Source organism: Cyanistes caeruleus, chromosome 24, assembly GCF_971803275.1.
Source record: "Cyanistes caeruleus chromosome 24, bCyaCae1.hap1.1, whole genome shotgun sequence".
Taxonomy (NCBI): Eukaryota; Metazoa; Chordata; class Aves; order Passeriformes; family Paridae; genus Cyanistes; species Cyanistes caeruleus.
The window spans coordinates 4,478,090-4,503,056 of NC_141724.1; the positions used below are offsets into that span (position 1 = coordinate 4,478,090).

The 24,967-nt window shown below is 51.5% G+C and overlaps 2 protein-coding genes across 10 annotated transcripts; one reads left to right on the top strand and one right to left on the bottom strand.

Moving 5' to 3' along the window:
- Window positions 1-3,392: 3,392 nt before the first annotated feature.
- Window positions 3,393-13,662, top strand: PNPLA1 (patatin like domain 1, omega-hydroxyceramide transacylase). Its single transcript, XM_023942323.2, has 9 exons — window positions 3,393-3,897; window positions 6,706-6,938; window positions 7,980-8,045; window positions 9,375-9,587; window positions 9,999-10,059; window positions 10,139-10,279; window positions 10,516-10,609; window positions 10,886-10,999; window positions 11,522-13,662. The coding sequence occupies exons 1-9, from the start codon at window positions 3,696-3,698 to the stop codon at window positions 11,523-11,525; spliced, it is 1,128 nt and encodes a 375-aa protein (XP_023798091.1). The 5' UTR covers window positions 3,393-3,695; the 3' UTR covers window positions 11,526-13,662.
- An 88-nt stretch (window positions 13,663-13,750) lies between these two features.
- LOC111939878 (omega-hydroxyceramide transacylase-like) lies at window positions 13,751-24,930 on the bottom strand. Of its 9 annotated transcripts, none has more exons than XM_086861810.1 (9): window positions 24,154-24,909; window positions 23,223-23,336; window positions 19,158-19,254; window positions 18,293-18,513; window positions 17,564-17,629; window positions 16,866-17,075; window positions 16,734-16,794; window positions 16,083-16,295; window positions 13,751-14,205 (listed from the first exon to the last, which is right to left on the bottom strand). In XM_086861810.1, exons 3-9 carry the CDS (start codon window positions 19,234-19,236, stop codon window positions 14,084-14,086), a joined length of 972 nt encoding a protein of 323 aa, XP_086717936.1. In that variant the 5' UTR covers window positions 19,237-19,254; window positions 23,223-23,336; window positions 24,154-24,909; the 3' UTR covers window positions 13,751-14,083. The 9 variants fall into 9 exon arrangements, with proteins under 9 accessions (XP_086717936.1, XP_086717935.1, XP_023798094.2 ...); XM_086861809.1 differs by having other exon boundaries at window positions 23,209-23,413; window positions 24,154-24,893; XM_023942326.2 differs by having other exon boundaries at window positions 23,223-24,930.
- Window positions 24,931-24,967: the final 37 nt, after the last annotated feature.

Sequence of the window (24,967 nt, forward strand, 5' to 3'; positions counted from 1 at the left end):
GGGGTTTGCCAGGGCTTGGTGTGGTGGCACCAGCAAGAGCATCCCCTCTACAAGGTTGGACCTGGCCTGGTGCGAAGGAGATGAAGTTTTGGGGTTTGCATTGTGAAGGAGGGAGGTTCTAGTGGGTTGAAGGTGATGGTGGTGGCAAACAAACGCGTGGGTCTGTGTCACTGCCACTTTTGGGGTGGGACAATCCTCCGCGGGCCACTGGTGACAGCCCGGGTCTGCCCAGCACCTCCTTTCCTGGAGGATCTGAGCTTCTTGGTCCTTGTAAAAGCCAAAGTTAATGCAAATGGGGAAGCAGAGCCCTCACAGGACAGAAGCACAGGACAGATCCACATCCCCAAAGCCTTTAGGACCGTGTTTGACAGAGACAGGATTGAGTCACCAGCTGCCGAGGGAGGAGGGACGCCTTGCAGGGCTCCATCTAATTCAGCCTAGGGTAATTAGGAGTGTGGAAAACATTAAATCCCACTCCTGGGCCCTGGCAACATGTGCAGTGTCAGTACCGGGATGTCTTTTGGCTGGGAACCAGCCCAGGAGATTTTACTGTGGGAGAGACTGAAACCGCCCTCGTCTGTTTGCAACAGTCCTGACATTCCTGTTCCCTGCCCAGAGCCCGTGGGGCTGTGCTGGGCTGGGACCAGGGCTGGGTGAGCTGGTGCTCAGGATGTGGTTAGAGGGTCACAGGATGCCCTAGTTTGTTTTGCATCTGAGCTCGTGCAGTGCCAGGGATGGGTTGGGATTTGCATGGAGCAGAAAAGGGCTCTGTCTCCTCACTGACTTCCCAGAGGAAAGTCAAATATCCTCTGTCCCAGAGGACATCATCTTCCATCAGCATGTGGGATGCACCTGCCAGGTGAAACATCAGAGAGGAAAACTCCCATTCCCTTCTCCTGTGCTATTGCCAGTACCACAGCTGCACCAGACACTCTCCTTCTCTCTCACTGGACCTTTTCCCACCCATTGGGGCAGCTGTGCTGGGGGAACAAGGAGCCAAACTTGCCCAGCCCCTTGCACAAGAGGCTTCTGCTCCCAAAAAATCCCAACCCAGTGTGCGGGGATGCTGCTCCAGCTGGGCACGGTGGGATGAGATTGGGAGCAGCCACAGCTGCCTGAGTGCAGCGCCCCAGGACTGGTGGCTTTTGGAGCCCAGGTCCCTTCCCGTGAGAAATTCCAACACCTTGGATCAATCTCCTGGTTATAAAATTGGGACTTGATCGCCTGTGGCCACTGAAGATATTGAGAAGGTTTTAAAGAAGGGCAAGTTCTTAGTCCTGGGGGTTTGAGCCGTTTCCAGCTCTCAGCATTACCTTCATCCTTCCCTAAACACCCTGTTGTGGCATCACACAGCGAAGACAATCGCCTCGCACGAAAATCCCTGGATCACGGACACCGGCCATCTGGGCTGTGATCCTGCCCGGGTAAAACTCAACCCTGCACAGCCCCCAGCCCACCCAGTGCTCATGGGAGCTGGGGGCTTTCTCCCCAAACTGTGCCAGGCTGCTGAGGGAATCCTGCGTCTCCAAAGTCGTCAGTCCCCACTAATCCTGCTTTGGAGTGCCCGGGGGAGGGCAGCTTAGAATATCAGCCCGGCACTTGATGAGCCAATTAATGCAAAATTTGCTGTCACTAAGAGGATGATGACAAGGTTTCATCTCACAGGAGCATGGAACCGAGCCAGGCAGGATGATGCCTCCTGGATGCTGTCCCGGGCTGTGGTGTTGGCAGCTGGGGAGGGTGCAGGGGAGATCCGGCACCTTGACCAATCTGCCCCCTGGAGAGCCCCTGTAACTGAGTGCAGGATAGAGCCGTGTGTTCCCACAGCTGCCATGGGATCATTTATATCTTTCCCACATGCTGGCAGTCAGGGCTGGGCTGAGGAGGTGCAAGGGCTGAGTGAAGCAGGAGCATCCTACACCTCTTCATCCAGAGCCTGCTGGAGCCCCTGAGGGCCTGAGGCAAACAATAGGAACAACGCACAGGGAACATGGGAACAGCTCATTCCAACACATAAACCCTCTGCACTTCCAGTGCCCTGGCATGTCTGGACCAGTCACGGCAACAGGTGATAGTTTTGTCCTTCATGAACTGGAGAAAATCCTTTAAATGAAGGGATTTGCTTTCCCAAAGGCTGGAGGAGCCAGTGGCATGAATCACACAGATGAGAGCTTTGATAACTCCCAGGGTGGTGGAGAGGCTGGGGTGTGTGGGAGACTCACCCAGCGAGGGGATCATGAGAAACATCAGACACCAGAAAGACAAGAAATTAGGGGCTCCAGTAAGGCTGTGCATCTAAAAGCCCTAATTCAGGCAGTTGTTCACTTCCAGGATAATCCCATTCATTATTAGATATATCTTGGAGCTGGCAAACTCCTCCTGTGTGTCCTGACATCCAGAGAGCACCAGAGACCAGCCCTGGCCATGCTGTGACATTTCCTTGGGGGTTCCAGGCAATGTCCACCTGCTGACAGCAGCTCCTGGTGACAACTCAGCCCAGGGACATTTTGCATGTCAGCGTGTCTGCTCCAGTTCCTGTCTTGGGGACACGGTCATGGCTGGGGAAGGCAAGGAAAAATGTGTGAAAATCTGGGGTGAAACAAAACTGCAGAGGTGGTATCAGGAAGCTGGGACCATGCTGTGGTTCCCTGTACTGTCCTGGCCAGGGAAGGAGAGCCTTGTTCCTTACCCACATGCCCATGTGTTGTACACACAGCCCTAATTCTAACCCATGGAATGTTTCCTCTCAGTGTGCAGCTCTATGGATTTGGACAACAGAAACGACATAATATTTACCAATACTTAATAAATACATCTGTTAAAATGGCAATTTTTGTTCTGTTTGTTGGCAGCAGCATTGGATCACTAAGAAATCATTAAAAAAAGAGAAGAAATCTGCATTTCTGCCTGGTTTTGTAACTATTCCCCAGGCAATGCAGACAGTCCAAAGGCAGTGGATTGATTTGATTCTGGTTCAATAACCACAAGTTTGGGTAATGTGGTGCTGCTGTAGGGCTTTATTGAGAGGGGAGAGAAAAACAAATCCACGTCTTTGGTTTTTGCCCCATGCAAACAATACCCAAGGGTCAGGCAAGGGCAAAACCCTTCCAACAGGGAGCAAATACAAGGAATATTTCCAAACCTAACCCATTGTAACGCCCTGCATCCACCCCTTGTGTAACACCCTCTGGCTTTAAGTGTCTTATACAAGCCTTTACTCACTCAGTACTGAGCTGTGCCTAAGCTGGGATTGATGGAGAATCCAATTTAGGAAAACACTCCTTGATGAAGAAAGCATGAAGCAAAGAGGAATTTTTGCACGGACGTTTCTGTGTGACGAGAACAGTAACACCAGGACTGTCTCTGGGAGGGCTCCCGGGGCACTGCAGACCTGTTGGCATGAGAGGGGAGCCCTGATTCAGCCCTGAGCATCCAAGCTGACTGTGGTTGAGGATTATAAGAGCTGTTTTGATCAGGGGAAAATTTCTGTTTTTAGCACAGGCAGCAATTAAAATAGCTCGCGAATCTCAACGCCTCGGGGAGCTGTCATAAAAGGAGGCAGAAAATCCGTCTTCTGGACTCCTCTGCAGCCAGAGATGAGCCTGGAGGCAGGAGAGGAGAAGAGAGCTTGAGGTTCACCTGGTGAAAAAGAACAACCCAAGACCTCAAGTCAGATCCGCTGCTTTGATCCCGAGATGGCTGTGGAGGATCTCCGGGCTTCCAGCACCCCTTTCTCGCTCTCCTTTTCGGGCAGTGGCTTCCTGGCCCTGTACCAGGTTGGGGTGGTGCAGTCCCTGCTGGAGTTGGCTCCCGAGCTCCTCAAGTCCGCCTGCAAGGTCTACGGCTCCTCGGCCGGGTCGCTCATCGCCGCTGCCGTCGTGTGCGGCGTCGGCCTCGGTAAGAAAACCACGGCCTCGAGTCCTTTGGGAGATTTTTTGCTCCATGAAGCTGGGGGCGATGCCTCGGGGGGCTGCCGGGGCGGTGGGGCTGCTGGAACTCTCCTGGCTCATGAGGCAGTGCAGAAACCCAAGGTGTTGCCACGCTTGGCAGCCAGCGCGGTGCAGTTTTGGGAGGTGTAAGCTGAAAAAGCCGGTTCTTACAGCCTGAGTGTTCCTGGCTCAGCTGGTGGGCAGAAATGATGGGGAAATCTGGATGTACCTGTATTCCATTGGCTCCTTTTTCTGCCCCTGCTGGAGGAGCAGATCTCCTGCCCTTCTGCTCTGAGGCCTGAGGGGTGCTGAGATGTGCCAAAGCCAAGTCTTTGCAGCTGCAGGGGCTGGATTTGCCCATGCCAAGCCCTTTTTCCCTATGGATCTCCATATGGATCAGTTCTTGGGATGTGTAGCTATGAAGGGACAGGAGTGGCTGTCACACAGGTATCTACAGAGCTGACAGCCTTGTTTGTGTGTCACTTTGGCTTGTCCCACTGAACCTCCCAGAACAAAGGGACATGTCGTGTGATTCCCAGCTCCAGGTGCACCTTTTCCTGTGGCTAAAGCTCAAGGGCTTGTCAGCAGGAAATTCCTGGAGGAACAGCAGTCTGCTCCAGCCCAGGGCTGAGATTTCTCTTATTGCTGCTAAAGGGGTTTTCCTCTGACTCTCTTTCAGCAGTGTGGAAACAGGCCCCTCTAGCAACAAGATCCTCCATGTGAAGAATTAATTCAGAGTAGTTAATCCACTTTTAATAATCACATCCTCCCATATTTCCAATTAGTGCCCATGTGTAAACAAGTGTACACAAGGCTTAAGGCTCTAAAGTCTGATCCAAGTTCTGCTTCAAGCAATGGGGACATTTAGGAAGAGCAGAAGGTTTTGGGGACCAAATAATGATGGAGGAAGCTGGGAGGGCACATATGGTTCCTGAAACCTCTGGTGGGTGCTGGAACGGTTCTTCTGCAGCTAAAAATAATTCAAAACATTGGCAGATATGTTTAGACAAGGCAGAAAGGAACATTTCTGCCCACATGGGGACAAACTCCTCCATAAATAAGCAAGGGCCCCAAAATTTCTGATTCCTCCTGCTGCTGTAATGGGTGGAGCTGGGGCTGTCCAGCAGTAAAAATACATTTGGCAACTGCTCTTGCTGGGGGAGGCAGTCCTGAACTGGGCATCTGCTTGCCTGGAGGTGGAAGGGTGGAAGGCACCATCCACTTAGAGGAGCTGAGATGATCTTATGCCCAAAATATCTTCCCCAGAGGAAAAAAGACACTTTGGATAGTGATGACTCTGGTCAGTTTTCTAACAATGAAAATGAATATGGCACAAGCTCTGTCATATTCGTCCTGGGGGCGACAGGGGCAAAAAGAAGGTGAAAGGTGTGTTTGGTGTCCCATGGGGTGGCTGCATTCAGGTGCCTGTCCCCTGCCCCGGGCTGGGTAAGGAGCTCTGAGCTCCCAGAGCCAGGCTGTCCTCTGTGACCCCACTGGTCACATCGTGGGGACAGGCTTGGCACCAAGCTGGTGCAGGCAGGGATGGTCACATTGCTGCCAGGCTCATCCTTCACTCGCTCAGCCCCGTACACAACCAAAGCCCACAAAGCTGGGCTCGGCTCCCACCTCTTACTCAGCAGTTTGGGGCAGTTTTTCCATGTTTTCCCCCATTTCCAGGACACAGAGCAGCCAGACAGTGACCCGGGCATGCCCCACCTCCCTGGAGGTCTGGCCCTCTGTGCAAACCTGCCCAGGGTTAATCATTGCCCCACGTGGCCTCAGCATCCACTCAAACACACATAACCCCTCTTAATGCCTGTGTTGCTCCAGTTGCCTTCAGGACACTCCACTTAATCCGTCTGTCTGTCCACACAATCCCATGAGACCGCACGGAAACCTCTGCCCCTACAAAGCCTTGGTGCTGAGCCAAGCCCATGCAGGGTCCCAGGGAGCTCACGTGGGTGCAAGGACAGCGCCTTGCAGCTTTGGTGCTGGATGAGCTCTCACTGCAATAATTTAACCCCCCAGGTGGGACATTCCCCCAGGTGAGCTCCCCATGCCAGCAAAGGCACCGAATTCCCTCTGTGGCATCAGGCTGCCTGCAGAGTTTGCTGCACTCCTCTTCCTCCCCATCACTGTGAAACCTTTAAAACCTGGAGTCTCCTGAGCCCTTGGCCAGAGCTCCAGGGCTCTGCTCCTTTAACCCAGCTCGTGGGATGTGCAGACACATGTCATGGCTATTAACACCTCCTGAGGTTAGCTCAGGTGAGCTGGGCATCCCAGCAATGTGCTGCCAGGACACCTGGCTTGCAGGACAGCCCTGAGCAGAAGAGGTGCCCCTCATCCTTGGATGGGAGCCAGCCCAGCTCCCTGTAGAGTCTGGGACTGCTCACATGGAAAACCAGAGGTGAAAGGCAGGAACATCTGTGCAAGTCGCATTGTCACGGATAACTCAGTTTCCCCCTTCCTGGGGCTATCTGGAGCCTTTCTCTAATCCTGACCAGGAACATCTTGAGGTCCCATCTCTGGTGCAGGTGAGGATTTCACCAGTGGGGTCACACAAAGATATGATGTCTTCTGAGGACATTGTGGGGGTCGTGGCCCCCTTCCTGCCCCGCCACAGCATCCCCCACTGTAGCAGCAGTATCATCCTGGGGTAGCACAGAGGGGCTGCGAGAAGCTTTATTTGTGAGGAGTGTTAAAAACTGGGTTTAAAAGACAACTATTAGTGCAGGAGGGATATTGACTTTCCATCTTTCCCTTGCTTCTGTTTCAGATGACCTAAAGGAGTTTTTCTTTGCACTGGCAACGGAAGTCAGGAAAACCATCCTGGGCCCCCTCTCTCCCAAGTGCAGCTTGCTGGCCAATCTCAAGGCTGTCCTGCAGCGGATGCTGCCGGAGGATTCCTACCTGCTGGCCTCGGGGCGGCTGCACATCTCGCTGACGAGGGTGGTGGATGGCCAGAACGTCATGGCCTCGGAGTTCAGCTCCAAGGAGGAGCTCATTCAGGTACAGAGCCCTTCCTCTGGGGCCTAGGAAGGTCTCCAGTGAGTGCCTGGGATGGACATACCCCAGGTGCTGGTGGCTTAAACTGCACTGTTTTCTACCTGAGACGGGGAGAGGGTCAGGAGGCCCTGCCAGAGCTGTGGTCCCACAACAATGGGCTCCATGAGCTTGGGGGCAGGGAGGAAGGCTTGAGTTCCAGGATTAGATGGAACAAAACATGCTAAAAAAGCAGCAGGTTCATTTCCTCCCTTATACAGATGATGTTGGGGCTCTAATAATGACTTTGCAAAGAGCCCTGTCAGTGCTGATGTGACCCCTCAGCTCTCCCCATAGGTCTCTCTTCAGCCCTCTGGCAATGGTTTTCCTTGTTGCCTCAGCACTTTCCTGGGAGGAAAGAGCTGGACAAAGCAGCTGCTGAACAACAAGCAGCTCATAAACAGTAAATTATCTGCTGTGGGGAGAATTCCAGGGTAAAGTCCTAACAGAGCTGACCATGAGCTTTCCCCAGGGAGACAGCAGAAGATGACAACTCCACGGAGATGTTGGAGTTCACGCCATGGTGCCTCCTCTAGGTAGCCCAGGAGCCCGGGGTGCTCACTCCCAGCTGATGAGATTGGTGGGAAATGGTTGCAAACACCCCAGCAGTGGCTTTACCACTGACAGATCCCAGCAGAGTGAGGATGCCTCATGAGGGTGTCTTGGTTTTGTCCAAAAACCTGCAAAGATGGAAATTGGCCCCAAAGCTTCAGCTTGCCACCATCAAAGGGCAGTATTGGACATGGACATGTAGATTTACAACGATTAATTCCAGCAGCTATAAAATTTAAAAAATGCAATTTTGTGCCCTGCTCCAGAGAAGTATTTCCCCTTCAATGAAATCAGATATTTTCCCTTTCTGAAGACTTTCTTGACACAGTCCCCAGCAAAGTCCAGGTGGCACCAACAGCCAGATTTTGTCAAGGCTGAATTTTCACCAAGTCAACAGCTTTTGTCCAGAAGACCTTTGACAGGGACATTGACTTCTGCAATCCCTCTCCTCACCAGGCTCTCCTCTGCAGCTGCTTTCTTCCAATTTACTGTGGATTCATCCCTCCATCCTACCGAGGAGTGGTGAGTGATACTTCCACTAAAACACATGCTCCCAGCAGGGTGTTCTCAGGTTTGGCCTTGACATTTCTCTGACCAGGGAGGGATAGGTGTGTCCAGGCTTTTCCTTTAGTTGATGGAGGATGATAAAGCCCTTCAGCTTATTCTTCACCACATCCTAAGATGACAGCTGGGTGGAATTGCCATCTGGAGAACCCTCTCCTGCTCTGCCCACGGACAGTGTGGATGACCTTGCAGATCTCTGAGTGACTTAAGAGGACGCCCAGAGTGGGAACATTGAGACACAATCCAGTTATCCCAGGCAGGGCCTGGCTGCAGCAGGTTCATCCCTTGGCTCAGGTGCTGACTTGCACAGCTGAGACATTGAGATTTCTGGGAGGATCCTCCCCCAGCCCTGAGCATTTCCATGTTTTGCATGTCTGAGGGAAGGGAAGGAGGATCTCAGCAGTGTTTTCCAGTGCGTCCACTTCCAGGGTTGGGGCAGCCACAGCTTTTCTGGGCAACCTGTGCAAGGCCTCACCGCTCTCACAGGGAAGGATTTCCTCCCAAATCCCATCTGACCCTACTGGGAGTGGGAAGCCATTCCCCCTTGTCCCGTCACTCCATCCCTTGTCCAAAGCCTTTCTTGGAGTCCCTTCAGGCACTGGAAGGGTCTCTAAGGTCCCTGGAAATGTTCAAGGCCAGGTTGGACATGGTTTGGAGTAACCTGGGATAGTGGGAGGTGTCCCTGCCCATGGCAGGGGGTGGCATTGGGTGAGCTTTAAGGTTCCTTCTCACCTAACCCATCCCCAGGGCTGTGATTGCTCTGTGAGGCCCCTCTGCACTGTTATTTCATCAATGTTTAATTCCATCACCTGCAACTTCCAGTCCCACTGAGGTGGGTGGTAAATCCAGATTCCTTTTGGAATAGAGCAATTGACATTTTCCTTGCCCAGTGAGTAATTCCCCATGAATCTGCAGGCAACTATTAAACGTGAGGGCCCTACTGCTCGAGCTGAGGACTTGAAAGTTACACAACACTGTGCATCCGGTGATGTCTGATTTGGCTCCTGACTGCCAAAAATTGTTGTATAAAGCTTTGTGAATAAAAATAATTATATTTCCATTTTAATAACAGCTGTGGTTTACCACAGCACCTGGTTGAGGAGCTGGCTGGGTGGCACAGGCAGGGCAGGGGAAGGAGCTGGCAAAGAGATAAAGAGCACAGATGGGACAAGAAGCTTTTTGAAGTGGGAAGGGAGGACGAGCTGCGACAGGCCCACGCCAGGAGTGTCACCAGTGCAGACACTGCAAAGGTGCCCGAAGCAAACCCTCCCTCTGCTCCTCCCCCAGCGCTACGTGGACGGAGGCTTCACAGGCCTGCAGCCCGTGTCCAGCCTGGAGGAGCCCGTGATCACCGTGTCCCCGTTCACCGGAGAGCTGGACATCTGCCCCCGCGACTGCCCCGCCATCTTCTTCTGCTTCCAGATCTTCAATGGCAGCATCCAGATCTCCATAGAGAACCTGTGCAGGATCAGCTACGCTCTCTTTCCACCCAGCACCATGGTGAGCCCACCAGCACTTCTCCCAGCTCAGTTTTGGTGAAAAGATTAATGCTGTTCCTGCCTTGTCAAGATTTAAGGGTCAGCTCAATCTCCACTGTTAATTAATGGAATTTCAAAGGGAGGGGGCAGCACCCACTGTTTCTGCAGTACATTTTGGAGGGGGCACTGCTGGTGGGTGGCCAGCTTGGGATGGGGTGCACAATCTGCAAAGGACCAGACAAAACCAGGTGATCCCTTCCAACCCAAAGCATTCTGTGTTTCTCTGACCGGTGCTGTGGTGGCTGGAAACGAACCACTGCTTGCTGCCTTCCCAAATGGGCCATCCTAACCCTCCACAATCAAACAGCTTTGGATAGATCCTATAGTATTGGAGAGAGGGCACGTTAGTGACCTCAAGTGTTTCTCCTTGCAGGTCTTGAACGACATTTTCTCCCAGGGGTACCAGGACACTGCCCTTTTCCTGTACAGGAACAGTAAGTGGCACCCCAGGACCTGAGGGGCACCTGGGTGTGACACAGACAAACATCATCCCTTTCTCTCCATGTCTCCCAGATGCCTTTGGCTTTAACTACTTCGATGGCAATTTCCGCTTTGGCAGCACCTGTGGGAAGAACGACTCTGGGAAACCCAACGGGACACACCCCGGCCTGTACAAAAGGGTCCCTCAGTGCCTGACCCCTTACTTCCTGCCAGGTAGAGGATTTGGGGTGCTCAGCTTGGGTTTAGGGCAGCTGCAACCTTCAAGAGTGGCTGTGTTATATTTAAGAGTTATTTATTCAACATTTCTATTGCAAAGAGACTTTGTAAGAGTGGCTCCAGCTGGACTCTGGCATGGGCTTCAGAGCTGGACAAGAGGAGTTATTGCATTCATTTCATTGTTTGTAATTGCTGGTCTTTATTTCCTTGTGTGCTGTCATTCCTGGGTGCAGGCTTGTGGAAGAAGGAGCAGGTGAATGGACTGCAGGACCCACTGGCGAAGGTCCTGCTGCAGCCGTACAGGCTCCCAGCCTTATTCAGGAAGGGGTAAGAACATCCCAGCAGAGGCATTAGGGAATGACACACAAACCAGGGGCTGTGCCTTTAGAGGAGGCTGGGTAGCTGAAGGGACATGTGGAGAGATTTGGTATTTCCTGAAGGCAAGACCCAAGGAAGAGAGGGTACAGCTGGTGGGAATGCCACAGGATCTCATGGTTATTGCAAGATTATTACATTACATAAGTGTGCATTTACCATGAACACCCTCTCATTTTGCTGCCTTTAGCCATCATTAAACTCAGCCTGCATGCTTTGCTTTTGCAGGGTGAAGAAGGTGTGGGGGCTGCTGGAAGGTGTCAGCTCCCTGGTACAACGACTCCACAAGCTCCTCCAAACCTTGGTGCCTGGTTTGCCTAAGACAGCCGTGGACAGGAGGAGGTGAGGGACTGGGGGGCTGCAGACCCTCAGCATAAAGAGAGCAGGGTACAGAGCAGGGAAATCTTTGGGAACCTCATCCACTGGGTCACTGATGCTGAGTGTGGCTAAAAACGCCAAGCCTGGAGTAGCTCACATTAAAAGTAGATATTTTTTTTATCCCTATGATATTATTTTGGTATCTCAAAAAAGCTACAAACCAGCTTAGTGCCACCTCCCTATGGCAATACAGTTGTGTCCCAGATATTTATGTGCTGGGCTCTGTCCTGGCAGGACACCAGGCACATTCACCAAGATCCTGAGAGATGTTCAGGCACTAAGCTCTCAGGGATTTAAAGTATAGCCCCCAAAATCTGCTTGCGAGTTCCCTCCTGTGCAGCTGCCCAAGAGACTCGAAATGATTTTGCCCTGAGGCAGCTGCAAGCTCCTCAGCTGTGAGAAAGCCCTTTGGAGTCAAACATTCCTGGGGCTGCTCATCCCTGTCAGTACCTTGACCCTGCCTCAACTCTCACCTTGTTCCCACAGGTAACAAGGATTGTCCCAGTGGAGCCCTGGGGGTCTCCAGTGCTGCCTCGGAATGTGGTGGGCAACACCAGCACACACCACCACGGCTGCATGTTCCCAAGGGGATTTTTGGGGAGTATTTCTTCTCTTCAGAACCTGTCTGGTTCTGCCTGCAGTGCTGCCACTGCAGTACCCCTGCTCAGGCCTCACCTGCTCTTCCATGATGGCTGAGGCAAAGCTCCGGGGCCACTCCTGGGACTCACCCCAGGCTGCAGGAGCCACGGGGCAGCTTCACCTGCAGCTCCCACAGCCCAGCCCTTTCCCTGCCCACTGCATCTCCTCCCCACCAGCAGCACCCCTTCCCTGCTTTAATGCAGATTACAGGGCAGGCAGTTGCCAGGAAATGCCAGGTTTTAAGTGTTTTCCTCCCACTCAAATACCTCCAGAGAGATTCCTCAGGAGAGAGAAAGAGAGAGAAAAGCTGTAGGGAACATCATACTGGGCAGGAACTAATTTTTCTACAGTTCCCGGAAGTTTTTTTTACCAATTATCAGTTCTTGAGCTTCACACTTCCCCACAGCCCTGCTTCTCCTGCCTGTGGAGGTGGGAGTGCATTTGGATCCCCCTGGAACTTGCAGCTGTGCAGAAGGATGGAGAAATCTAAAGATTAGCTTCCCCCTACTTCCAAGTCCTGCAGGCTGCATCTCCTGACATTTCATAAATGCATGAGTTCTGCAGTTGTCTGTAACTCAGGGCCACACACAGAGCATGGCCCAGGCAAACACACCCTGTGTCACTGGTCTGCACACAGAATTAATAGCAGTGCTCTTAATTATCCCAAACCTGTGCTGCATAGCAGAGGCTGTGGATGGCCCCAGCTTTGCCCCAGCTGTGTCTCCCCTGTTTGTTGGTTCTCAACAGGAAACAAATGGATCCCAACAGCAGCAGCTGTTTATTAGAGTAAAGAGCCTGTTTAATTGCACAAAGGGAAATGGAATAGAGGGCAGTTTCATCCAAAGGGCTATGGAGACTGCAGGAACGAATGTAGGGAGTAGCTGAAGGCAGCTTTGATGTAACCAGCCTCAAAGTTAATTAGGAGTGCTGTGTGAAAGAACAATATCCTATATTCTGCCATCTTTTGTTGAAATCAGTGATCTGGTTATACTTTCTGTGGAATGAGTTTGCTAAAAGAAACCTGGATTCTTATTTCACAGAATCATTAAATGGTTTGGGTTAAAAGGGACCTCAAAGCTCACCCTGTTCCACCCCTGCCATGGGAAGAACACTTTCCACTCTCCCAAGTTGCTCTAAGTCCCGTGAAACCTGGCCTCGGACACTTCAAGGGATTCAGGGGCAGCCACAGCAGCTCTGGGCACCCTGTGCCAGGGCCTGCCCACCCTCCCAGAGAAAATACCTTCCCAGTATCCCATCCACCCCTGCCCTCTGGCAGTGGGAAGCCATGGAGCCTTGGCCTGTCCCTCCAGTTCCTGATGAGGGGTCCCTCTCCAGCTTTCTCTGTAGCCCCTTCAGATCCTTGGTGGGGCTGTGAGGCCTCCAGACAACCCTCTCCTCTCCTGGCTGAACAGGCCCAGCTTTCTCAGCCTGTCTCCTTAGGGAAGGTGCTCCAGTCCCCTTAGAACTTCCTGGCCCATTTTGATGGATCCCGTTTGTATTGGATCCTGTCTGCTCCTGTCTTCCATCCATCCTGGATGGATTTACTGCTCTCAAGCCCTGCAGACAAAGCCAGGCTGCTCAGCTGTTCCTGCCACAGGGCAAAGTGGAAGGCTCAGAGACAGCCAGCCCTCCCCAGGCAGGTACAATCAGCCCATCATTTGCTTTTGCACCTCTGCTCCCTCCCACTTATCCAACAGCTCATTCTCCAGGCTGCTGCAAGCACCATCCCCACCTCCAGGCAGGAATTTGCCATTTCAGTCAGCCTGAAGTTCAATAGTTACCCTATTGAAACGGGCATTAAAATCCCCCCAAGAAAATTCTCATCTAGGAATTGGACTTCCCAATCCACTAAATGCATCTGCAAAGTTCAGCCACAAACAGGAGCACAGTTTGAACTGCCCAGTGTATCCCACCTGCCCCATGCAGAGCTTGATCAAAAACAATTAGTAAAACTTGGAGAACTTTAACAACAATCATTCTGCAAGGAACTCCCAAACTAAAATGGTCTCAGCACAGAACTCTCCTGCTCCAAACCTGCAGGAATGAGCAAGAAATGAGTACTTAACAATTTAACAATTCAGTATTCAAATCAGCTGGGTTTTGCTTTATTAATCCCTCATCTTTTCAAGCAAGCAGGGCTGATGCTGTCTCCTCTTGGAGACATGAGCTTGGAGCTAATGGCAATGGAGGTTTTGCCAGAGGCAATAGATAGACGCAAAGTTTGGCGTTGATTGGAATCATCTTGTGCAGGAGCTTGTTTCACCCTAAGGAAGCAAAGTGGGAAGCCCAGCTGCACCAGTGGGGATAGAAGCAGCCTGGAATGCCTCCTCTAGAGGTGGATCATGGGAATCATCCAGGGGCTGTGGCCCTGCCTGTGCTGTGGCATTGCTGGCACAGTCCATGTGCTCCTCAGGGCAGGTCAGGCTCAGCCTTCAGGCTGGGTTCAAAGTTGCTCATTGCCTCTTTAAAGCGTAACCTGGGACCAAAGGCAGCAGCGGGCTCAGAAATGCTCTTCTGTGGCTGAGCTGGCCCTAAAGGGAATAAAACCACATTGGTCAGTCTGACAGACACCTCAGGCAGTTCCTGTAGGACAAACTGGATTCAAGTGCCTGCTCAGAGCACTTCCCTTCCTCCTGTTGTCTAAAGGGCAGCAGGTTTTGGTATCCTCAGAATATCACCCTCATACCCCTGTCTTCATTCTGCTTTGAGCTCAGCAGAAATGTGAAGCCTGAGGTGGATGGGATGAGAGTCTGGAGACAACCCAAGACAGCAGAGCTCCCTCTGGAGCTGGATCCCACTGCAGGTCTAGAGGGAAGAGTCCTTGAGTGATGCATGAACCTGAGCCAACAAAGCCAAGCATGGGCCCAGTCCTGCTCGTGGCCCTGGCTGTTGGCTGCAGGTCCCTCATGCCAGACTCGGTTTCCAGTCTGGGTACTGAGGAGGGTGCAATTCCTTGTGCAATTGTCCTGCTGGGCACATGGATAAGAGGCAAGTGCTTGTGGATAACCTGCTAATGCAGCCTGAGCCTCGTGGGATTGCAGCTCCAGACACTTGTCCTCTGGAAATGTCACTTGTTCAAGAAATCAGGTACAAATTGTTCACGAGTTTATCCCCCTGGTGCTTTGGTGGCATCAATGACATTCTAGCATTGCACAGACAGTGAAAGAGCCTTTGCCTGCCCTTCATCAGTAGGGCTTTTCCTTGCCAGAAGTGGAAAATCTGATGTGCTTCTCCTCTGGAGAACAAGAGCCTGGACTCACCCCTGGATTGGTCTCTGGCCTAACAGATGAGTCTTGATTCCTTCCACAGGAGGAATTTTTCACCTGAGGTTGTTCAAAAATGTTGCAGTCCAGCTGCAAACCAGAGACAGAGATCCCTGATAGCCCAGAGCTGCCCAACATCCAAAGAAACCTCATTCCCACCTTGTTGCTACCAAAAGCTCCACATAGCTCAGACTGATGGAGCCTTTAGAAAAGCAACCAGGGAATCAACTTCTACAGCCTAACACTGTGTCCTGCATTTCTTAGTGGGTCTAGAGTCGGTTTGTTTTCAAAGGAAATATCTTTCTTGCTCCTATTTTATGTTTTACAAGCTTTTCTTTTTAGATCTGGAATGGTAACAGTCCTATTCTTTCCCCTCTATGTTGCTCATTTGTTGTGATTTAGCAGATTGTGTCATTTTTCACATTTAATTTATCTGGCTACATTTTAAATAATCATCATGTTGAAAAAGCTGTGTAATTTTTCTTAAGCTGATAAATTCTGAAATGTTGAAAGACTTAGAAAGAAGAAGAAAATAAAGAGTAAAATGGAAAGAAATTTTGCATTTCATCAGCTGCTTCTTTGTAATTTTTAGTAACAAACTGCAAAGTGAAATGCAGAGGATTCACTGGTTTTCCATGCAAAACTAAAATGGAAGTGGGCATTATTTTGTATAGGATTGCAGAAAACGGTAAGTTTTGGATTTAAACCTGCCTTGTGTTGCTTGAAAATGATACAGCAAGAGGTTTACCTACAGCTGTGATATGCTTTCCTTGCACTATTTCTGTGGCTGCAGCCAGAGTTCCTAAGGAGATGTTTGGATTTGGCTGGCATAGCAAAGGCAGCTTAAACCCTTGAGACACCCCTAACGAAGGGATGTGTGGGCAGAACCTGTTCTTACCTCACAAGGTGAGTGAATACATGGCCTTCTCCATGGAAAGAGCTCTGACCCAGCCACAAATGAAGTCCCCAGTGCTCACCCATGTTGAGGGCGAGGGCTCAGTGTGAGGCCCCACTTGTAACCCCTGACCTGAGAGGGAACTTTCTCCCATTCCTGATGTTCTCAGCTGCCACAGAGCCTCTGGCACTGACAGCCCTGGGCAAGTGTCACTTGAAAACTGATGGGGTAAAGGAAGCTGGTACTTTACCTTGCTGGGGGTGGAGAAGGGGTGTGGGCTTCCTCTTCTTCATCTTTTGCTGGCTGATCCCTGAGTTCTCTGTGGTGTCATCCTCATGATCGGTGGCTCTTGAGTGAAGAACCCTCATTTGTGGCTTCAGGAGCAGGGTCTCCTCACCTTTCTGAATGGATTCATTGGCCAAGGAAAGTGTGAAGCCCTCAAAGTAATTCACCTGGAAATCCCCTGGTGGGAAGAGATTCCAGCTCTCACTGCTTGTTGCTAAACTGCCAGGTCTGCAGCAGAGTGAGGCACAACCTGGGCTGACTGGAAATCTGGGATACTGATGATCCCAGGGCTCACAGATCACCAAACATTGCTGCTCTGTGCACCAGGGGCTTCAAACACCACACAGGACACCTGAGCATGTGCTTCTGTCTAGAGGCCCTAGGACCTGTGTTCCCTGGGGAAAAGCTCTGGCATGCCCAGTATGGCAGAGAAAAGGGGAGTGTGGCTCCAGAGGGAACTTCAGGAGAGGCCAGGACTCAGGTAATCCTGGCAGTGTCAGGAATACAGGCATTTCTCTGCCCCAGTCCCTCCGGGGCAGCATCTCTTACCTTGTGTCAGCAAATCAACAACATAAGGGAAACACCAACCTACTTGTCCTCACTCCCAGTCACTTACTCAGTCTCTTTAGGAAGGAGACCGTGTCTTGGTAGCCCTCGATAAGAAAGCGGTCCATGACCTGTGGGGAGAGGTGGCACTCAGGGCAGCTGCAGGGGCTCATGGCTCTGCCTACCTCGAGGAGCAGCTCACCTGACGTTTAGGAACCAATAAAATGTTCTTTAATCGGCAGATGTTCATTTTTGAGATCTGCATGATACAATCAGCGAGCTGGAAGGTCAAGAAGGCAGCTGGGCCATCCCTGGGGCAGATGTCATATTCACCGGCGAAGGCAGAGATGGTGATGGTGGAGCGGGACACGAAGTTGGCTCTCCACATGGCCAGCTCCCCGTCCACGTAGCGCTGGGAGACAGAGCAGGGAGCCCTGAGCCTTGCCCTTGGCAGAGAGAGCAGTGCTGCTCACACAGGCAAATGTGGGCCTTGTTCCCCAGCCAGGCCCACACCAGACTGAGGTTCTGGGGCTCCAGGGATCCCCTTCCAGGGATTGGCTCCACCCACTGCTCCCCTGCTCCAGGTCCACACCCGCCCTGCTCCCTTCCCCCCAAAACACTCCCACAATGGAACTGGGAGGAAACTGCAGCACAAGGGAGCTGAAGCAACTCCAGGGACAGGGGAAGACGGACAATTCTGTGAGAAGCTCAGTCTGCAGTGAGGTCATGTTTTGGGGCCCTGTTCTTCCTTCTGCAGACACTGGGGGAACCCATCCTGAGCTATGTTGGTGGCAAACACAGATAGAAACATCCTTAACACCACCACTGGAGAAAGGAAAGATGCTGGAGGGGCCCTGGGCCTGAGCTGGCACAGGGTCTCCAGACCACAAAGCTACTCACCACCCCACGGTATTTTGGAGGGGAGAACCCAAAATACACCGGGACGTAGCAGCTGCACATCACAGCCTGTGGGTGAGATGGGAAGGACAGAGGTGAGCAAAGAGCCACAGAAACTGTGTCCTTTGGGGGTGGTGGCTCATCTGTGAATGCAAAAAGCGACCCCCCCAGCAGGGTTATTGGGCACCACTGACAAATGGGCACCAGACCATGAGGGATACCCACAGCCAGGGCAGAGAAGTAGGAAGGGAACTTGTGAAATGCCTCAATTTGCTCCTTGCATGTTCAGGATAACTCAGACAGCAATCAAAAGAGCTGGTATTTTAAAATTATTTCAGGTTGTGTGGATTCAGAGGGTGGCAAGGACAGAAATCATGGCATAGACAAGAATGGACTAGGGCCTCTTAGGATATGACAAGGGGTGATGGTTTCTAACTACAAGGGCAGATTTAGATATTGGGCAGATAGTTTTTATCATGAGGCTATTGAGGCCCTGCATAGGCTGCCCAGAGAAGCTGTGGCTGCCCAGTTGTTGCCCAGGGGTGGGTTGGATGGGACTTGAGAACAGCCTGGGACAGTGGAAGGTGTCCCTGCCCATGACAGGGCTGGAACTGGAGGAGCTTTAAGGTCCTATCCAACCCAAACCATTCTGTGATTTTGTGCCGTGGGACATGGCTGGGCAGCAAATGTCACCCAGCTCCTCCCTCACGGGGTGGCTGTGGCTGCTCCCACCTGAATCAGCTCCTCATTCGAGGCAAAGTCAGACACTGTCACATTTCTCCAGTCGTGCAGACGGGTGAGGACAATGTGCAGCTTTCCAGACAACAGCTCGTGAGCATTTGGAGGCAGGAATTTTTGTAAGGCATCCTTTAATAGTTTGTGTATCCCTCCTCCAGGGACCAGGCCCCAGAAAGAGGTTTTCAGACGACTGAGTAAATACTCCTTTACCTCATCTGAAGTAAAGCAAAGGAAAGCAATCATTCTACATCCCTTACATTGTTATTTATGTACTTTCTAAGCTACACTTCCACCAGGGAAAGGGGTATCTTATCTGCTAAATGCTCATTTAGAACCACTGTTTTCCTTAGGGCTGTAGCTCCAATGTGTGGACCCAACTTTTCCAAGCACTTTCAATATTGCAGGAGGCAGATGCATTTTATTTTCTTTCCCCATTTCTCCCCATTCTCTGCACAAGGCATCTTAAAAGTTTTTGGACATATGGGAGAAAATTGACAGGAAGCATTTGTATAACATTTCCTCCTGTTAGCTCTGCATCTCTTCCCTGCTAATGGGATTTCTTTCCCCTTGTTGTTTTGGCAATCTACCAACAATCCCAAATGCCTTATCAGGGAGAGCACCTCTGTTTTTTTATTAGAGATGCTTGCCATTAGTTCCAGTTAATAAGATGCAGTGACTATATCTATGCTGTTTTCTCTGTGCTGCCTAATTTACTCATGTTTTCCACTCTTCAAGAAGCCAATAAAGTAAAAAATCTGAGGAATTAACCACTGATAATGAAAAAAAAAATCGCAACTGTAAAATTCCCAGATATTCCATCTCTTCAGACAAAAAATATACAGAAATCTGTAGCTCTTACCCACATCACATCCACACAGTCCAAGTGAAGATATAACTGATCCTGAAGATGACCCATAGATCCTGTATGCAGATTTCATTATGTCAGGAGACAAATCCTGCAAAGCAGATAACACTCCAGCTTGGTATGGAATCATGAAACCACAGCCTCTTAACAGTATAGAGTAAGGTCTTCCCTCTTTTCCACTTATTTTCAGCATCTCTGCTAACTCCAAGGACCCCAACAAGAAGAAAACAGCTGCCCAACAGCTTCAATGGGTTTTCCCCAGCAAGCCAACCCTCAGCTGTGGTTCTCTTTCCAACCACACTCTCAGTGTCTTATATACCTCTGTTTGACATCAGCCTGTGAGACAAAGGTCCAGTGAAACAGCAGCAGTGGGCAGAAGTAGATGATGTGATGTCCTAATGCTCATTAAAATAAGATTACTGCATTGCAGGGTGGCTGAGGTGAGCACTGGCAGCCCCAGGCGATGGGGGCAGCCACATGTCACACCTATGTGTTGGTAGAGCAGCCCAGGGCTCTAGTGGGCCCCAGGACTGAGGCTTTGAGAGGGAAAAGCTGCTTCCCAAAGTGGTGAACTGCTTCAGTGATACCCTGGAGTTCCAGCACAAAATTCCTGCCTCTTGGGCAGTAGGAATCTGCAAATATTCCTTAGTACAAAACAGTCTTGCAAGCTGCTGCTCAAAACTCTCTTGCCCCATTTGCAACAGGTTGCCAAACCCCATCCCAGGGAGTGGAGAAGGTGGCTGGATTACTAGAGAAATCATAACAGAATTTGGACAAGGTGATCGGGTTACTGAAGAAATTACAACCTAAGTTGTTTTCCTTGTTTCACAATTTCAGGGCCTGAGTTTGCTTGCAAAACGGTAAAAACACAGAGTCCAGGTAACAACTTGTGGTTTCACCTGCCTCCTACATGGCCAAGGTTTCAGTAGGGCAACAGGTCAATCAAGAAGGAAAGAAGGGACAAAAAGGCTGACAAATGCAGGGATGTTTTGGTTATCCCCTTAGAAATGCAAAGCCTTGTTAGCTTTGCAGCTGGGTGAGACATTGGGAAGCTGCAAGTGGGAAAAGCAGCACTGAGAGCTGAGCAAGTGGCCAGCACAAACAATAACAACTGGGACACGCCTCATATGAAACACATGGAAATCTAGCCAACATCTTCAGACAAAATGCTCCCAAAACCACCAGGAAATGCTTCTCTCCCTCTTGCTGGGGCAGTGCTGGATGGAGCTGGATACAGCCATGATCTCTGTGAGGGGGCTGCAAAACAGCCCAGAAGGTGACAGAGCAGCTGTGCTGGGTGTGCTGGGGCTGACAGGGCTGTGGGCTCCACTCCCAGCATCAGCCCAGGGTTAATCCAGCCCCAACTGCAGACGGGAGCAGTGTCTGCCACTAGCCAGGAGCCAAGGCACTGAGCTCCTTGCACACACCTTGCTGATCCTGCTGCTGAGCAGCAAAATAAAACTGAACACTCAAGACAAGAGGAAGAAATATATTCCATGCCTAATCAAGAGGACAAATGCACTGGAAATCACTTTCCATCTCTTCTTTAGTGCAAAGATCCCCTAAGAATTAACTGCAATGAGAAGAGTCAACTTCAGCAGCTGCTTCTGCTGCAGGAGGGAAGTGGCATCTGGAAGCCATGGGTGAGGCACACAAAGCCCTTGAGCTTAAGGAAAACCTTTATGCACAACTCCATAGCTTGGGGAAAAACCAGAGCCAGTCTTAGAGAAGCACCAGCATTCCCAGTGCTTCAATCCTTGGGTTCAAGCTCTCCTGTCCTCAGATAGCAGCACAAGAGGGAACTGGAAATGTAACACAGTATTGCACTGCTTTCCAAATACAGCTAGAGAACTCTGGCACTCCAATCCCAAACCAAACCCATGGATCACACCACACAAGTCATAGTTTATTCTTAATTGCAGCTTTGTAATATTGAGATTGTTTGTAAATGCCTTTGTTTTACCTTCTTACCCAATCTTGCAGCACCAAGAAATAAACAGTGTTTAGCATTGAAAAGCAGAAGGAAGCTAAGACTGAATCTACTTATTCCCTCCTAGCAGATAGTGCCACATCTCCCTGGCTTTCAAAGCCTTGCACTGTGCCTGGTGTCTTCCAAAAGGAGCAAGGAGTTAGAAAAAAATTTAGTTGGGTGCAGATAGTGTCAGAGTGAGGTACCCAGGGTTCCAAAAAGGTGGGGCTTGGAAAGAAGAAATCCAGGTGATCTGAGTAGGAGTGACCCAGGTGGCATAAACAGTGATTGGGAAATGCTGCTGTGGAAATGCAGAGGCTGTTTCTTGGCCTCTCTCTGCCCTGCCCTGGATGGGACACAGGCTGTATGTGTCCCTGAGTGATGCCCTGTGTTTCAAGTCTGTTGTTTTACCAGGCCAAACACCCTCGTGGCATTTGGCATTTCCCCATCACTGGGTCAGAAAGTGCTGCGTGCCCAGGGATCCTGCTCGCCTGTCCCTCATTTCTTCATCCCAGCTTTGGGGACAGAGCCAAGCTTGGCCTTGGGCAAAGAGACCACCCAGTGTGGGCCACTTGGAAGCTCCATTAGGCAAAGGGAACCAAGGAATCTGTGTGCCTGACAATACAGGACAATAGCCCAAGTAGGATATTCCTCCTGTGGGATTCAAATGAACCAGGAGCCACCTCAGCTGCTCAGCCAGGACATGGCAGGGACAGGTTGGCACCTGCCAGGACGTTCTCTCAGCTCCCCAAGGTAGAATATTTAACGCACAGCTGACACCAAACCGCTTCCCTCCTTCCACGGATCTGCCGCAATGACAAAGCTGTGACCTCAGGGCTGCCCCGTTCTGGGAATGCAGCGTGTTTCTAACCCACTTTCATTTCTGATGTGTAAGTCCTTTCAAGAGGAAGACTTGGAGGAATTTGTTTCTTTGGGACAATGAATCACCCCAGAATCCAATGTGCAGCTGTCAGACTTCAAGCACTGGCACAGACCTTGACCAGCAGTTCCACAGGCAGTGAGGAGCTGGTGCTGTGCGAGCAGGATCACGGCTGGGAGCTGTGGATGCACTGCTGCCCTCACAGATCCCCTGCATGACCAGAAATATTATCTCCTGCACCTGAGAAATACAGGAAAAGCCATGTCCCAGATGGTTTTACACACAGCCACAGCTTTGCTCCCCGCAGACAGTGGCTGGCTGCTCAAAATGCACCCCCCTGGCTGAAGGAGCTTTAGCTGGCCAGGGTTTGGGACACAAGGCAGCAGGCAGGAGGGGCTGAGCTCATTCAAGCTCCCACAGAGCTCATTCATTCACACAGAGCCCTGTCCAGAATTCCCTGCTCCAGCCATACTTGTAGCAGTGCCCAACAGCGATGTAAAAGCCCCAGGACAATTGAAAAGAGCGCTACAGACCAGGAAGAATTTGGAACCCTGACACTGCTGATGCAAAAGGCACTAGGAAAAAAAGCTGCTGGCTGCAAGGAGGTGAAGTGGGGAGGGCTTGTGGAGGCCAGGAAAGCAAAGCTCCTGGGAGATTTCCAGCACAGGGGCAGAGTATCCCTCTGCAAGTCAGCAGGGACTACCTTAAGCTGTATCCTCTGCCACAGTTCCTGGAACAAAAGGGTGCTTTGGCTTCACATTTCCATCAGCAGGACTGTGCCAACACCAAAGGATTCACCAGTCCTGCTTCCCACACACCAGCCCACCCTCAGTGCCTCCTGCTCCCGTGGATAATTGGAAACACCCTGTGATGCTGCAGGGTCCAAACCAGGCAATCTGACCATTCCATACAGCTACAGGAGGACTGAGGGGCAGAAAGACACCAATGCAGAAAGCCAAAAAAGCAGTTCTATTTTGGGTTGAAATCTCCTGTAAGAGCCTAATCTTAGCAAAACCCAGTTGGTGTTCCTCTCTCTCCTTCATGGAAGATGAGTTTTATTATTTGTGTCTAAACAGTCCGTGATTAATCAAGGAGTTTCCATGGCACCTCCCCAGTTTAGTGCACTGGAACAGGAGCAGAATAAAGGAGTGGCCTGGACAGGGGTCTGAACTTGCCCACGCTGGGGCCTTGCTCACCTGTGTGTGCTCACCTGGGCCCCTCAGCTGCCTCTTGGCTGCTCGATGTTTCAGCACATCCCAGTCGCTGCCTCCTCAGCAGGAAGCGCTGACACTGGCCCAGGGAGCACATTCCCAACCCTGCCCTCCTGCCAGGACACAGATTTTAGAAGAGCTGACCACATGAGTGATGTTTTTGCTGCTGATGTCACAGACAACCTTTATTCTAAGCAGGAAAGAAAAGAGTGGGAATGATCCACCCTGGACCTTGCCTCACTAATTGGTATTTCTGTGACTTTGGCAGCTTCCAGAACATGCCCCAACACATTTATCTTCCCTTCTACCAGAATTGTGGCACATGAACCTCCAGTCTATCCTATGTCCAGCATTAAGGAGAGAAACCTTTTCCCTGTTCCTGTGACAAACACCTCATCTGGGAACACGAGGTGATGATGTCACCGCCCAGGGCAGCCTCGTGAGCTGCCCTGATGGTGATGAAACAGTGACTTCAGCACAGTGACTTCACCCGGCTCTGGAACTGTGCCCTGTGCTCACAGCCAAGGGCTCTGCACAACAGCCCTGCTCAGCCCTGGGCAGAGAGCACCAGGAAATGGTGGTTTCCAGATCACCTCCAGCTGGAAGGTCTTCTGGCAGGCACGGCTTCATTTCAGGCCAGAAGAGATTCCTTAGCCTTGTCAGACCCTTAGGATCTGTTATACCACTAAGAGATGTTGGTAGTTGAGAACAGAATCCCGGAATTGTTTGACCTGGAAGAAACTTTAAACTGTATCAAGTTCCACCTCTGCCATGGCAGGGACACCTTCACTATCCCAGATTGCTCCAAGCCCTGTCCAACCTGGCCTTGAAATAATTACACACCAGAGCCAAGTGTGAGCCCTGCACAATAAAGGCACAGCTGGGATGTCTGGGTTACTTGGGAAAAAGCTCACCCTTGTTGATTTATACCTAAGTGACAGCCTGGGAGTCTGCAGTGCAGGGGCTGGTGTGTGACAGCAGGAGGATGATGCACTTCCAAAATTCTGAAATCACAGAACCATGGAATGGTTTGGGCTGGGACGGACCTTAAAGCTCATCTCATTCCACCCCCTGCCATGGGCACATTTCACTAGACCAGATTGCTCCAAGTCCCATCCAGCCTGGCCGCGCTCCAGGTGCCCCCTGGTGAATCTCTGTTCCCTGGATTAACCGCTATTCTTTGGGCTCAGGAGCCCTGGTCAGGGCTCGGCCGTTCCCGTTCCCATCGCTCTGAGGGCCCGGCCGTTCCCGCTCCCGGGGCTCTGAGGGCTCGGCCGTTCCCGTTCCCATCGCTCTGAGGGCTCGGCCACAGTCGTTCCCGCTCCCGGGGCTCTGAGGGCTCGGCCATAGCCGTTCCCGCTCCCGGGGATCTGAGGGCTCGGCCATAGCCGTTCCCGCTCCCGGGGCTCTGAGGGCTCGGCCGTTCCCGTTCCCATCGCTCTGAGGGCACGGCCATAGCCGTACCGCTCCCGGGGCTCTGAGGGCTCGGCCGTTCCCGCTCCCGGGGCTCTGAGGGCACGGCCATAGCCGTTCCCGGGGCTCTGAGGGCTCGGCTGTTCCCGTTCCCATCGCTCTGAGGGTACGGCCATAGCCGTTCCCGCTCCCGGGGCTCTGAGGGCTCGGCCGTTCCCGCCTCCAGCCCCGCGCGAGGGGCGGGGCCTCCTGCCCTCACGCCTGCCCTTTGCCAACATGGCGGCGGCAGCAAGTGGCAGCCCTGCGCATGCGCCATGGAAGCCTTTAGCTA

What these genes read in the sequence shown, in the direction of transcription:
- PNPLA1 (XM_023942323.2), top strand. Translation starts at nt 3,696, where the DNA reads ATGGCTGTGGAGGATCTCCGGGCTTCCAGCACCCCTTTCTCGCTCTCC. An exon ending in CCTTTTCCTGTACAGGAACA is followed by an intron (nt 10,060 to 10,138) that starts GTAAGTGGCACC and finishes CATGTCTCCCAG; the next exon opens with ATGCCTTTGGCTTTAACTAC. An exon ending in CCAGCCTTATTCAGGAAGGG is followed by an intron (nt 10,610 to 10,885) that starts GTAAGAACATCC and finishes TTGCTTTTGCAG; the next exon opens with GGTGAAGAAGGTGTGGGGGC.
- LOC111939878 (XM_086861805.1), bottom strand. Translation starts at nt 19,356, where the DNA reads ATGCTGAAAATAAGTGGAAAAGAGGGAAGACCTTACTCTATACTGTTA. An exon ending in ACTGTGTGGATGTGATGTGG is followed by an intron (nt 18,514 to 19,157) that starts GTAAGAGCTACA and finishes GCTTTACTTCAG; the next exon opens with ATGAGGTAAAGGAGTATTTA. An exon ending in CTCCTTCCTAAAGAGACTGA is followed by an intron (nt 16,296 to 16,733) that starts GTAAGTGACTGG and finishes TCTTCCCACCAG; the next exon opens with GGGATTTCCAGGTGAATTAC.